Genomic DNA, 15,441 nt, shown 5'->3' with positions numbered 1-15,441 from the left:
GTGTGTGTGTGTGTGTGTGTGTGTGTGTGTGCCAGACAGAGAAAGAAGAGGTTCAAACACAGCCAGCGACACTGGAAGCAGAGCAGACATGCAACTAATGCAGTAAGATGAAGATGAGATAAAAAACAGAAAGAGTCCAGAAACAAAAGGAGGAGAAATAATGGGGGCAACCAACAGAAAGTGCATCGTGTTCATGGCTGTACTTTGATGAAAAAGTAGAACATAGGGAAGGAAATGTTGTGCCTATGAAGCAATAATCACCTTCGCTGGGGATGACTAGAATATACGGCGTTGTTATTTGTCCCCTACCTATTACCACTAAGGCCAAGGGCCGCATGTCCCGCCGGAAAGCATGAAGAAGAGAGGGAAGAAAACCAACAACAACAAAAAGAGAAGAGAGAGAAGAAAAGAGGCTAAGAAAAATAGACGTAGAGTTTTCTTTATCCATTTCATCAATATTTACACTTTTCAATTGCACAATCTGTCTTAGAGGAGAGAAGTTGCAGTGGTGAGGGATACAACCATTAAGACCAGTAGGACAGCTAGCACTGGGATGTGAGTGGTCCTGGTGTCAGGATGTGGACTGGGATGTGAGTGGTCCTGGTGTCAGGATGTGGACTGGGATGTGAGTGGTCCTGGTGTCAGGATGTGGACTGGGATGTGACTGGACCTGGTGTCAGGCTGTGGACTGGGATGTGAGTGGACCTGGTGTCAGGATGTGGACTGGGATGTGACTGGACCTGGTGTCAGGATGTGGACTGGGATGTGACTGGACCTGGTGTCAGGATGTGGACTGGGATGTGAGTGGTCCTGGTGTCAGGATGTGGACTGGGATGTGAGTGGTCCTGGTGTCAGGATGTGGACTGGGATGTGACTGGTCCTGGTGTTAGGATGTGGACTGGGATGTGACTGGACCTGGTGTCAGGATGTGGACTGGGATGTGAGTGGTCCTGGTGTTAGGATGTGGACTGGGATGTGACTGGACTTGGTGTCAGGATGTGGATTGGGATGTGAGTGGACTTGGTGTCAGGATGTGGATTGGGATGTGACTGGACCTGGTGTCAGGATGTGGACTGGGATGTGACTGGACCTGGTGTCAGGATGTGGACTGGGATGTGACTGGTCCTGGTGTCAGGATGTGGACTGGGATGTGACTGGACCTGGTGTTAGGATGTGGACCGGGATGTGAGTGGACCTGGTGTCAGGATGTGGACCGGGATGTGACTGGACCTGGTGTCAGGATGTGGACTGGGATGTGACTGGACCTGGTGTTAGGATGTGGACTGGGATGTGACTGTACCTGGTGTCAAGATGTGGACTGGGATATGACTGTACCTGGTGTCAGGATGTGGACTGGGATGTGACTGGACCTGGTGTCAGGATGTGGACTGGGATATGACTGTACCTGGTGTCAGGATGTGGACTGGGATGTGACTGGACCTGGTGTCAGGATGTGGACTGGGATGTGAGTGGTCCTGGTGTCAGGGTGTGGACTGGGATGTGAGTGGTTCTGGTGTCAGGATGTGTTTCAGTGGATGCAGATGTGGTGCTCGGGGTGAACTGCTGAGTCGGCCGGTCTGGCTCGACGGGTTAATACAAATAAAAGTAGGAAATGGAAGAGAAAAGAAATGAAGAGATGTTTGAAAGAAAACAGAAGAACTTGGTTGCAATGTTTGGAGCAAAGACTCAATCTGAGATCTGGGTTCTTAGTTCAGACACAAAGACGGATCATTCAGCTGAACACAAATCATTTGTTCACTTTAGATAACACGTTACCCTCGTCTAGAGAGACTACTGAGGCAGCAGGTGGCTTAAAGGAAACCTCCATGGAGACGGGCTGCTAACCAACCATGAGCCTCTAAAGTTCATCTGAAGGATTAATAATGTTTCTCAGAGGCAAAGTGCAGAAATGTTCAACCTCAGTTGGTGAAGTTTAAGAAGCAGGTTTCAAGTTTGAATGTTTTCAGGTTTTCAGGTTCATTAAACTACAGTCGACGCTGCATGAGAGGAAACGGTGAGTAAGCGCGTTTCCTCCTGAGTCTCCTCTTTATCTCCACTTTATTTAATGATAACTTGATCAAAGAAAACAAGACAGACAGCTCCAGTCATGTACTGCCCAATAAAAATGTCACATTTGTATTTTTAAAAACATGTTTTTTTTATTTCCACCTCACTGATTTGAATTATTTTCTTTAGGTCCATGACATAAAATCAAGTTCCTCTTTGTGATGCAACAAAACAGGAATAATGTCAAAGCTCTCTGCTCAGCTTCTGAAGGTTTGTTTAGTGTCGGTTCGTCAGGTTTCTTTTATTCTGACACAAAAACAATGAGTGGATCAATGTGGACCAGGTCTACACTCAGTTTCCTGATATCAATAGACAGCTGGCGTCCTCACTGGTTCTTAGCTGGTCAGCTATTGGCTGGTTTAGGCTTCATTACCAGTCACTGTGCTTTTACAGTTAGCAGCACGACAGCCGCATATGTTTATTGGTTATTATGTCGCTCCTCTTTTCTCTCTCTAGCTGAAAACAGATTCACCTTCTGACAAACACGTGGATCTTTGGCTCTGTCTATTTTCTTTACCTAAGTATGAATCTAACGTCTTTAGTGAGCAGCTGACTTCACTGTCTAGGACACATTAGACCAGACATGAGGTGTTGAGCGGACAGCAGCTAGCAGACATAAATTCATCATCTGCAAGTCTTTTTAGTGTCAAGGAACACTCTTAATTATACATTTTTAAAAAGTTTTATTTGTATTTATATTATTTAATTATTTAGTCATATGAAAGACAGCCACAAAGTGAACAGCATGTCTTTAACACACATGCATGCAGACAGACAGCAGCGTCTACACACTCAGTACTTTGCACCCAGAAAACAAGCCTGCAAAAGGATAGAGTGAGAGAAAAAAACCTGATTACAGAGAGAAATGTGCACAAATGAGCAATGAATGCAGATGAGAAACAATACAGGAGCTAAAAGAATCAGAGAACACACAGAGATGTGGAAAAATCAAATCAATGTTTGATGCAGATGAAATAATAGAATAGAAAAAAAGAGACGAGATGAGGAAAATCAATAGCAAGCTGAAAAGCTTTCAAAGCACATCGGCTGGCACACAAATGATGAGCAGCAAATAAAGATGGGAGACATAGGGAGAGGCTGAGATGGTTAGCTTCCATCATCGGCTGTAATGAAGGCGCTCAATCAGCATGTTAACGGCCCTGAAGCTCCGCTTTATACACTCATGAGCAGCATGGAGGCAGAGAGAGAACAGAGAGCAGGAACCATGAAGAACAGAGAGAACAGAGAGCAGGAACCATGAAGAACAGAGATAACGTGAGACAATGAAAGAGGAAGAAGAGACGAGGCGATGCAGAGGAGTCATGCAGGAGAACATGGAGAGGAGCTGACTAAAGGCTGAGTGTTAGTGTGTGTGTGTCTGACACTATTCTAGGGGCCGACAACACTAACAAGTTAAATCAGACATAACATCCTCTATTCCAGAAGTGGAAGGCTGCTCATACCTTTGTTAGCCAGGCGGACACAGTTGATTTTGGTTTCCTGTGGAGAGGAGAGACAGAAGTTGTTTAGGTGAAATCACATGTTCACTTCATAAATACTAGTTAGAAGGGAGCAGCAGGGCTGGTCATCTTTGATTGATGGAGGACATCACTCACTCATTCATCATCGAGGAGTCAGGGCTCTCTGACTGATGAACTCTTTCCAAAGCTTCATGTCAGTTTTCTTCCAGACTGACTTTGATTTCAGGTCCAGATAGAGTTCACTCAAATGTTCTCGATACTGAAGATACTGAAGACCCTGAAGACCCTGAATCTAATCCAGTACCACGAACTGATCGCTGCTGTTTCTCTGGTCAAACACAGGGCTGTGTCTCCATGACTAGAGAACTCTCTGTGGTGTGTTCAAAGACGCTCTGACGGTCATCACTTGTGTAGTCAAATTATAGTTGACCAACATTCCTGCTGTAAGGAGGATTATTGAATAGACAGTCTGTATAGTATTCATCTGATGTCCATGAACGCAACGCTTTAAAAACAGCTCCTGCTCAGCTTCTGTCTCTCTCTCTCTGTCTCTCTCTCTCTCTTTCGTCTCTCTCTCTCTCTCTCTTTCGTCTCTCTCACTCTCTCTTTCGTCTCTCTCACTCTCTCTCTCTCCCTCTCTGTGTCAACAACTTCAGTTTAGCTAACAGCTCTTTTTGATGCACACACACACTCAGAATAAAAGTGCATGTATTTAGGGATTCTTGAGTCAGCTGAGTGCATCTTGATTGACATTGACTGTCAGTTCTCTCTCCATGTTGCTCTACAAGCAGCTCAAACTGCACTCTGAGGTGTGTGTGTGTGTGTGTGTGTGTGTGTGTGTTGATTGTCAGACTACCTTGGCCAACCCCTGAAGCTTTTTATTTTTCAAAAAGGTGTCTGGCTTCATTTTTCTCGGCGTGTTTTTTCCATTTCTCTTCCTCTGCGTTTCTCCTCCAACTATTCCACCTCTCCCTCCTTCTCCCTTTCCTCCTCACTTCCCTTTGCACTTTGGTGTCTTCCCTCCCTCCTCCCTCAGTCTCCCAGCTTCTTCCTCCGTCTCTTCTCCTGCTCTCTCATGAATTTACTCAGAACTTCAGCTCCATTCACCTGAAGCTCAAGTCTACGTCAGTGAGTGAGAAGTTGGTCCAGAGTGTCTCTGTGTTCTGGTTCATCTGGAGGTGTTGGACAGACTCAAAGTCTTAGAAGTGAGACAGGAAAGGTTCTGTTGGAAGATCACTGCTCTTTAAGATATCTCTTAAGGGCGACTGTGGCTCCCGTAGCTGTGCCTACGGTATGACAGAATCTGAATTGTAGTCGCTTTGGATAAAAGCGACTGCTAAATGACTGTAATGTAATGTAATGTAATGTAATGTAATCTCTGCAGCGGTACGACGTCCTTTAACTTAACAAACAATCATTTAGTTTGGAGGATTTGAACCATCAACCGTGACAGCGGTTTGTCCAGGTTGTTATTATTCTCTTCAGCCCTGCCAGCCTCCCTCTCTGTCTCCAGTATTATATCTTCTTTAATCTCCCTCTCTCTTGTTTTAGACTTTTATTCCCTCCATCCCTCCATCGCTCCATCCCTAAGTCCCCCATCACTCTTACTTCTCTTACTTACAGCCCCCGGCACTTTATTATTGTGTGTGTGTGTGTGTGTGTGTGTGTGTCTGCCTTTTATGTGGGTGGTGTGTGTGTGTGTGTGTGGTGTGTGACATCACATGACATCGAGGGAGAAATCAAGATTGCCGTTGGTGAGCACTTTAAATGTGCAGAGCGTCGACTAATTGGCACAATGATGGGAGATGAGAGACTGGCATCAAACTGATGTCACTCCTGGGGGTGGGGGGGGGGGGGGGGGTAAGAAAGGGAGAGAGAGAGAGACAAAGAGAGAGAGAACAAGAGAGAGGAAAAGGAAGAAAGAATGAAAAAAGGAGTAGGAGGAAAATAGAAGGCAATAACACATGATGGAGAATGGAATGAAGAAAACACGGAGAGGAAAAATAATAGAAGGAGAAAAAAGTTATGGAGAAGACAAGTGAAGAAGGTGGGAATGACAGGAAGCATGAATAGGAAACAAGGATGGGTGAAAGGAAGCATGAAAAGGAAACAAGGATGGGTGAAAGGAAGCATGAAAAGGAGACATTGAGGGGTGGAAGGAATCATGAAAAGGAGACATGGAGGGGTGGAAGGAATCATGAAAAGGAGACATGGAGGGGTGGAAGGAAGCACGAAAAGGAGACATGGAGGGGTGAAAGGAAGCATGAAAAGGAGACATGGAGGGGTGAAAGGAAGCATGAAAAGGAGACATGGAGGGGTGGAAGGAAGGATGAAAAGGAGACATGGAGGGGTGAAAGGAAGCATGTAAAGGAGACATGGAGGGGTGGAAGGAATCATGAAAAGGAGACATGGAGGGGTGGAAGGAATCACGAAAAGGAGACATGGAGGGGTGGAAGGAATCATGAAAAGGAGACATGGAGGGGTGGAAGGAAGCACGAAAAGGAGACATGGAGGGGTGAAAGGAAGCATGAAAAGGAGACATGGAGGGGTGGAAGGAAGCATGAAAAGGAGACATGGAGGGGTGAAAGGAAGCATGTAAAGGAGACATTGAGGGGTGGAAGGAAGCATGAAAAGGAGACATGGAGGGGTGGAAGGAATCACGAAAAGGAGACATGGAGGGGTGAAAGGAAGCATGAAAAGGAGACATTGAGGGGTGAAAGGAATCACGAAAAGGAGACATGGAGGGGTGGAAGGAATCATGAAAAGGAGACATGGAGGGGTGGAAGGAAGCACGAAAAGGAGACATTGAGGGGTGGAAGGAATCACGAAAAGGAGACATGGAGGGGTGAAAGGAATCACGAAAAGGAGACATGGAGGGGTGGAAGGAATCACGAAAAGGAGACATGGAGGGGTGGAAGGAATCACGAAAAGGAGACATGGAGGGGTGGAAGGAAGCACGAAAAGGAGACATGGAGGGGTGAAAGGAAGCATGAAAAGGAGACATGGAGGGGTGAAAGGAAGCATGAAAAGGAGACATGGAGGGGTGGAAGGAAGCATGAAAAGGAGACATGGAGGGGTGAAAGGAAGCATGTAAAGGAGACATGGAGGGGTGGAAGGAATCATGAAAAGGAGACATGGAGGGGTGGAAGGAATCACGAAAAGGAGACATGGAGGGGTGGAAGGAATCATGAAAAGGAGACATGGAGGGGTGGAAGGAAGCACGAAAAGGAGACATGGAGGGGTGAAAGGAAGCATGAAAAGGAGACATGGAGGGGTGGAAGGAAGCATGAAAAGGAGACATGGAGGGGTGAAAGGAAGCATGTAAAGGAGACATTGAGGGGTGGAAGGAAGCATGAAAAGGAGACATGGAGGGGTGGAAGGAATCACGAAAAGGAGACATGGAGGGGTGGAAGGAATCATGAAAAGGAGACATGGAGGGGTGAAAGGAAGCATGAAAAGGAGACATTGAGGGGTGGAAGGAATCACGAAAAGGAGACATGGAGGGGTGGAAGGAAGCACGAAAAGGAGACATGGAGGGGTGGAAGGAAGCACGAAAAGGAGACATGGAGGGGTGGAAGGAATCACGAAAAGGAGACATGGAGGGGTGGAAGGAAGCACGAAAAGGAGACATGGAGGGGTGGAAGGAAGCACGAAAAGGAGACATGGAGGGGTGGAAGGAAGCACGAAAAGGAGACATGGAGGGGTGGAAGGAAGCACGAAAAGGGGACATGGAGGGGTGGAAGGAAGCATGAAAAGGAGACATGGAGGGGTGGAAGGAAAGAGAGTGAGACGATGAGAGAATGAGTGAAAAGAAGTAGAAAAAAAGAGGGGGAGGATAGAAAAATAGACAATGAGAGAATACAAATAGAAATTAAAGCTGCGAGCAGCATTGATCGGGCCCTCGCAACTTCACGCACGTTGAGGGTACTAGCAGGACTCTGGCCATGCATTTCTGTGACCGTCATACACTGCGTGCACGAGTTAAACGGTATTTCCTGGTATTGGCAGGACTCTGGGTGACGCGGCCATGAATTTCTGTAACCATCACACTCTGCGTGCATGAGTGAGATATTTCCTGCGTCGACCAGCAGCGTAGCAAGATCATGTTGCCAGGTCTTAAGCCTCAAATGTTTTGAGTGTACCTCCGATACATTCATAAATGTAAGCCTTTAAAGATCATTAAGAAAATGAATGTGTGTGAATGTGCTTCAGTGTTTGTAACATAACAGACTGTCAGTTTACTGGGATGGGGTTCAACTCCCTGCAGTGTCCTGCTGATTGTATTTGGACTTACATGAAAGTTAACAAAACAGTAGTGCCATTTGCTGTTACTTGAACACTTTAATTTGACACTGTTTTCATTTTAAGTTCTTCTGTAACTTTAGATTGTAGTGTGATGCATTCATTGTAACGTTTAACCTGATTCTCATGAAGAAGCTCTGGACAGATCATTTATACTAATGCCCACTGACATGGTTTGAAATGCACTGTTATCTAACTTTTGCTCTCCAAGCATCTTAGTTTACACATATTTAGATCAGAGAAGTCTTTTTCTCATGGTGTGCCCACAAACCCTTTCAATAAGTTCAGTGTTTGGGCCGCTGCAATTATAGAATCCTGCTTACGTCCGTGCTTATCAGTAGGTGGTGCTATGACAATGAGTTAATATTGACATGCAGAAGTCCTAAAGCCATGACAGTCAACAAGCATGTCAAGTTTGGGACAGTTTCGACAAAGTACAGTCGAGTTACAACAGCTTGATGGATGATGGTGAACCATGTAAAATGGCCATCACACCATATCCACGTCGTTCGATGAAACCTAAAGCTTTTAGTAACTTTTAATTGCTAAGGTCTTTAGATTGTTCTGACCAAATTCTAAGCTGATCGGATTAATTCCCTAGGAGGAGTTCGTAGTACAGCGCCTGGAAATGGAAAAAAACCACGAGAAATTCATACAAAATTCAAAATGGCTGACTTCCGTCCGGTTGGGTTTAGAGCATGGACCCCGAAGACTTTTTTTTAAGTCTACATGTGATACATCTGCTTACCAAATTGTATACATCTAGGTGAAACGTACTGCGAGGGCTGCATCGTCAAAATATTGTAGGGGGCGCTATCGAGCCGACTTGCCACTCTGAAGTATTAAAATCACATCAGATAACTACATTCAGGATTTTAAATGTCTGTGACAAGTTTGATTATGTTTTGAGCGTTTTTGAGGGGCTAAAAAAACCTTCGTTTTTCATGACGAAGAATCCATCGCCACGGCAACGGCCTTTCACGAAACAACAAGCTTTGAGTAACTTTTCATCACAAAGGTCTTTAGATTGTTTTGACCAAATTCTAAGTTGATCTGAATAATTCCCTAGGAGGAGTTCGTTAAAGTACAGCGCCTGGAAATTGCAAAAACGACACTAGAAATTCATACAAAATTCAAAATGGCTGACTTCCGGTTGGGTTTAGAGCATGGTCCCAAGAGACTTTATTTTAAGTCCACATGTGATACATGTGCCTACCAAATTTTATAAATCTATGTGAAACGTACAGCGAGGGCTGCTTCGTCAAAAGTTTGTAGGGGGCGCTATTGAGCTGATTTGTCCCTCTGAACCAACAAAATCATATTATATAACTACATTTTGGCCTTTAAATCTGCTTGCCAAGTTTGCTTATGTTTCAAGCATTTTTAGCCTCTCAAAATTACCTTCGTTGTTCACGGCGAAGACTGCGTCGCCACGGCAACGGCGTTCGACGAAACATCAAAAGCTTCATGAACTGGCATTATGAACTTCTTACATTTGTGTGGAACTAATTTGATGTTGATCTGATCACCTACTAAGAGAAACAAGCCAAAGTATAAAGACTTTAACTTCCTGTTACCAGTAGGTGGCGCTATGACTATGATTCAAAATTGGCCTGCAGATGTCTTCAGGCCTGGAGTCTCATCAAACATGTGAAATCTGGTAAAGATCTGATGATGTGGAGTCGAGTTACATCAGTTTATTTCTTCATGGCGAAGGATTAACATTCGCCGATCGGCCACGTCGCCGCCCTTCGACAACTTTTTACAATCTTCACACTGAAGCATCATCAAGGTTTTTAAGGCTTTTCTGACAACATTTGAGAGGGATCTGATTAATCTGTGAGGAGCAGGATGTCAAAGTACAAAACTTACAACTTCCAGTTTCCACTAGGTGGTGCTATTACTATGATTCTAAATTGTCTTATAGATGTGTTCCGGGTCAGGATGTTATGACATATGAGAAATTTGGAGCAGATTAGAAAATGTATTGCCGAGTTACAACAACTTCCTGTTTTGCGGCGAATGGTGTTTTTTTAACGCCACGCCACGGATACATAGTTCGATAACTTTTTGATCTTTGAGTAACTTTTGATGAGCGCTATCCATCCCTACGCTGCGCTCCTGAGATGAACGTGCATGATATGCTTTCAACAGATTAACATGGCACAGTTGGTGATGTTTTCGACGGTCTGGTGTGGCAATAAGATAGTTCTGCTCTGAAATCTGTTTCACTACAGTATAGGGACCCATAAACTTAGCGTGAAATGGCAAATTTATAATAGGCAACAAAGCCAAAACTTGGTCGCCTGTACTGAACACCCGATGCTCAGCTCCACGGTCATAAAGACGTTTCATCTTATCCTGTGTTTTAGCCAACTTCGACTTTGCCAATTCCCCAGCTGCGTAAAGTCTATGCCGGAACCCATTGACATACTCAACCAGATTTTTAGGTGGCTCTGTTTGTCTCCAATCCCCTTGCAACGCAGCCAACGGACCAAATCCTGTAATTGCTTGAGTTACCTCCCTTGCCGCTAGCAACAACCATGGTAACCCTTCCTCCCAATCACCTTTCATCTGCACACAGTAAGCACGTAACAGAGATTTTAAAGTCTGATGAAAACGTTCCAGCGCCCCTTGACTTTGCGCATGGTACGCCGAGGACTGGTTATGCTTGACATGCAGCTGTTTTAACACCTGTGCAAACAAACGTGAGGAGAAGTTTGACCCTTGGTCACTCTGGATGGTTTTTGGTATCCCAAAGATTGAGATAAACTGGCTTAAAGCATGCACAATCGATTTTGCCATGAGTGTGCATAATGGATACGCAGCTGGATATCTGGTCGATTGACACATAATTGTCAACAAATATATAGCACCAGACTTTGAAGGAGGAAGAGGAACCACGCAATCCACGATTAGGTGTTCAAATGGCTGGCTTATAGCCGGAATGGGATACAGAGGAGCCACTTTTATTTTTTGATTTGGTTTACCCGTTAACTGACAGGTATGGCAGGTCTTGATGTAGGTTGCCACGTCTCTCGCTTTCTAAGTCCAACTTAGCCCTTTCCGTTTGCTGTCGCATTTGTTCCAATGCCAACGCTTTCTCCAACTCTGCTTGCTGTCGTACTCTTTCAAATTCCAAATCCCGTTCTTTCTCCAGCTGCATTCTTAACATCAACATTTCTTTCTGTTGTTCAAAGTTTAAAGTTAAGTCAGGGAGCGACCCCTGAAGAACAGCAGCCCCAGTTAGGTTAATGGCCGTAGGTAACGGTTTTAGAGGTGTCAAAATGTCCATGTCATACAAATTTGCACTCAAAATAGCCTTAACATTTTCTTTTAATCTTTTAGCACCCACATCTATTTTATAGTAGTCGGCTATCTTTATTAACTGATCCTTTGTACATTGATCTAACAATGCCTCGGACGGAGCTTCAATGAAGTTATCCACCCCTGCCATGACGCACAAATGACCAATGCGTAAAACAAATCCCCGGAGATCAAAAGAACGTACAGTATTGACCTTACCCGTGCACAAAGTAAGTATAGGAGCAACTTAGTAAATTGAGCATCCCCTCTAACTGCCTATCCAGATCTACCTAAACTCAACCCTAGTCTTGAAGAGCTACTGACGGCGAGTATTTATGCACCAAAACCCGATAGTATGACAAAGCGACCAGCAAGCTGGCAACAATGCCAACACTACGGACGTGCTCCCGAGTCAACTGCTTGCAACCGCTTTCACCCCACACTACATTTATCCGCAAACGAATCCCAAATGGGAAACACGATATTCCTACAGGGGAGTCAATATAACATTTGTGCCACAAAGAGGTCAAAACTTACCTTCCCTTGTCCCGTGACTTTTTTGCAGACCAGACCAAATTAAGGCGATAGCACTAACCATAAACACAAAATATGAGAAAAACATCTCATCGCTCCCTACGAGAGTTTCCACAACGAGCGCAAAAAAACTGGAATCCCCGGACCTGATGTCACCACTTAAGTCTCTGAATCGGACGAGCCCCCAATTTGTTATGGTCCGGCTCTAGAACCACAACAAAACGTCAGGAAAACTCAGGCACGGAGCTAAACTAAGAAAATACCTTTATTAGCAAAAGGTCAGGACATTTCAAAGTGCAACACAGAAGAGCATTCTCGCAGAATGCCAGACGGTGTAACTGCTGCTGCTAGACACTCCGTCAGCACACCAGGTGTGTCAGGGGAAGAAGCCGCACTTCCTCCGGATGGGGGGGTCTTGTAGGCCGAAGGCCGTGGCCAGCTGCCTCCAATCTTCCTGATGGCCCTGGGCCGTCACACTACCAAGGTCTCAAGAGCATACGAATCTGAAGTCAATCGGGTCAAATCTCTGGGAGGAGTTCGTTAAAGTATGACGCCTTGAAATGGTCAAAAAACGTCAGGAAATTCAAAATGGCCGACTTCCTGTTTGGTTTGACGAAAAACTCCAAGAGGATTTTTTGTGCGTCCCATCACGTTCTACATACCTACTAGGGGTGCAACGGATCACAAACCTCACGGTTCGGTTCGGATCACGGTTCTTGAGTCACGGTTCGGATCATTTTTCAGATCAACAAAGAGGAGAGGAGACAAATATAACTTTGCTTCCATTTATTAATTAAAGAACTTCAAGAACACTTAAAGAAAAGAACTTTGGGCTATAGTCTTACATAAAAACAAAGATATTGAAGATGTCCAATTTGAAACAAAATGAAATAAATAAATAAAAATGAAACATTCAAGAATATTCAATTCTCTTAAGTTTAAGTGCAACATGAGGTATGTTGATGCCCTCGTCCTTTGATCAATATTGAAAGAAAGAAACAGCCAGTGAGCTAGCTTCCACTGTTTACACTGAACTGAACTGCTCGGCAACAACTTGGGTCTATGTTTACTTCCTGTCAAGTTATGTCATTCAAATACACAATAATGTTTACATTACTGTGACATTATTTTCAAAAAGATGAGAATATCTCCATTGTCTGGAGAGAGGGTAGACCTTTCTGTGGTGACTGGGATATTACTATTGGGCGTGTCTAGCTTCCACTCTGATACTTCTGTCAGCACCTGCCCCAGGTGTGTGTCTGTGTGACTGTCACAGAGGGGGCACCGGACTATGAATCTCCACTCCGCCGTGATGAAAGCAGTCACAGTCTTTTCCTTCTCATAGAGGCCTGGAACAGCTTCATACTGAAGTGGGTGCGTGAGTGGATTTCGTAGCGTGGCTCAAGCATTTTAACCAGATTTTGAAATCCTTTGTTTTCCACAACGGAGTGTCCCCCGTTGCTGACAGACGGGATGGTGTCTCTTCATATGTGTGGACATGCCGATGTATTGCCGGTGCCGTGTGTCTTTCTCTTTAAATAATGCCTACATACCTTACCGGTTTCGTCCACCACCCTTATCCGTCATTATAAGTTACAGGTTAAGACAAAATGCTCCCAAACTTGCGACTTAAATGACGCCGGAGCTTCTCAAGTTCCTCCGCTCGCCATGACTTCCGCCGTTAAATGCTTCTAACCTGCTCCGTTCACTGAACACACTACTGCTTTATATCTGTTCACTGACACTCTGCATTGATATTCGGGGATTTGTTACTTGAAAAGGAACAGCAGCAGTAGAACGTTATTGCAGACTATGATGATTACACTGTAAAAAAAATAAATAAAAATACTCAATTGATCCGCGGTTCACGAGTGATCTGAACCGTGAGGGCTGATCCGTTACACCACTAATACCTACCAAATTTCATACAGCTAGGTAAAACCAAATGTTGGGGCTACTCAATAGGGGGCGCTATCTGGACACCCCAATCAGACTGCAATTTTCACAAATTATGGCTTGCGTGCCAAATTTCAGAAGTTTTCCAGTATCCCAAGCTCCTCCTTTTTGCGACGAAACATGTAAAATAATAATAACAAGAATAATAAGAAAAAACATTAGAATAACAATAGGTCCTCCGCTCCGAAGAGGAAGAGGAGCAGAGAAGGAGGAAGACGAGCAGAGAAGGAGGAAGAGGAGCAGAGAAGGAGGAAGACGAGCAGAGAAGGAGGAAGAGGAGCAGAGAAGGAGGAAGAGGAGCAGAGAAGGAGGAAGAGGAGCAGAGAAGGAGGAAGACGAGCAGAGAAGGAGGAAGAGGAGCAGAGAAGGAGGAAGATTCTTTCATCTCCGGATCAAACTTCTCAGATAAAGGAAAGAAACCGTCCCTCTCAGAATTAATTAAACAAATTACTGCAGATAAATTTAATCCTTGATTGACCAAATATCCCTTTCCTCATGTCCTCGTGTCCTCGTGTCCTCACAGAATATCAAGGACATATTGAATTATTTAAATCCTGACATTCTTCTTTGTCAGTCGAATGACAACAAAGGCACGAATGCAGAGCCAGTCTCGTCCTCGTGAGTCAAAGGAGACGAGTCCAGCCTGCTGAGGAGTCCTTGAGCCAGGCACTGTTGGTCAGCTGCTTTTAACGAGAATAATAAAGACGGAGTAGAAGGTTTCCTCACAGCTCTCATCTCGTTTCTTTAAAGGATGAAATGTTTAAGATGTAGTTTAAACTTAATAAAATGAACTGACTTGTTGGTTGTTGTGTCAAAGATATTTACTGAATGAGTTGACCAGCTAGCCCCGCCCCTTCCTGTCTCCTAATACTTTGGATTTACATTGACAATGAGAGACACTGAGCGTAGATCTGTGTCAGAGTCTCAGTGAACACACAGACCTCTTTTGGAGATTATTACACAGCATGTTATCTTAAACAGCACTTTGGTTATATTTTGCATGTTCCTGCCCTGCTGTTGGTTAAGATGTGACTGATGACTGTGGATCTAAATGTAAAGTCTCAGATGTTTGGAGAACAGACCTCACACATTGCATCTTTATCTTTAAGGTGTAACTCCAGCCCCAGGTCTGAGCCTAAATCCAGCAATGTACCACTTAGAAAGAAGAAGACATGAGTAGAAAGATGAACCTTCTGTCTGAGGAAAGAGAAACACGAAGAAGTTTGGAAACTAACGAATCACGAGACGGCGTTTTGAGACTTTTTTCTCTTTGGGATGGATGATATTTATCAGCAGAAATTCGTGAGTTTTATGAATGTGTGTCGGTGTTTCATGCCCGCCTTCCTTATCAAATCACCCCCCCCCCCCCACCCTCCAATCCATGACCCAAACAAAGCTCACACTGATTGGATTGCCTGAGATCCAATCAAATAAGGAATTCTTATGTGACCAGATTTAGGGTCTGCACATATACAAAGCACACACACACACACACACTCACACACACACACACACACACACACACACACACACTCACAGACACACACACACACACACCCTCACACACACACACACCCACACTCACACACGCACTCACACACACCCACACACGCACTCACACCCACACACTCACACACCCACACTCACACACACACACACACACACACACACACACACACACACACCCACACTCACACACGCACTCACACACACACACACACCCACACACGCACTCACACCCACACACACACGCACACACACACACTCACACACACACGCACTCATACACTCACAC

The 15,441-nt window shown here is 44.7% G+C and overlaps 1 protein-coding gene across 1 annotated transcript in view; it reads right to left on the bottom strand.

Annotated features, from left to right (window-relative positions):
- Nucleotides 1–15,441, bottom strand: part of ptprt (protein tyrosine phosphatase receptor type T) — a 321,896-nt gene that overhangs the window by 117,817 nt on the left and 188,638 nt on the right. The window contains exons 15-16 of the mRNA XM_076082072.1: nt 3,531–3,567; nt 262–318 (exon numbers count right to left, since the gene is read on the bottom strand). Of these exons, the coding sequence (XP_075938187.1) occupies nt 262–318; nt 3,531–3,567 (94 nt within the window). The remainder of the gene's footprint in view (nt 1–261; nt 319–3,530; nt 3,568–15,441) is intronic.

This window comes from Anarhichas minor, unplaced genomic scaffold (genome assembly GCF_050575085.1).
Source record: "Anarhichas minor isolate MPS153535 unplaced genomic scaffold, ASM5057508v1 ptg000089l, whole genome shotgun sequence".
NCBI classification, from domain to species: Eukaryota; Metazoa; Chordata; class Actinopteri; order Perciformes; family Anarhichadidae; genus Anarhichas; species Anarhichas minor.
The sequence above is the reverse complement of the archived record's forward strand: the minus strand, read 5'-3'. Positions and strand labels throughout refer to the sequence as shown.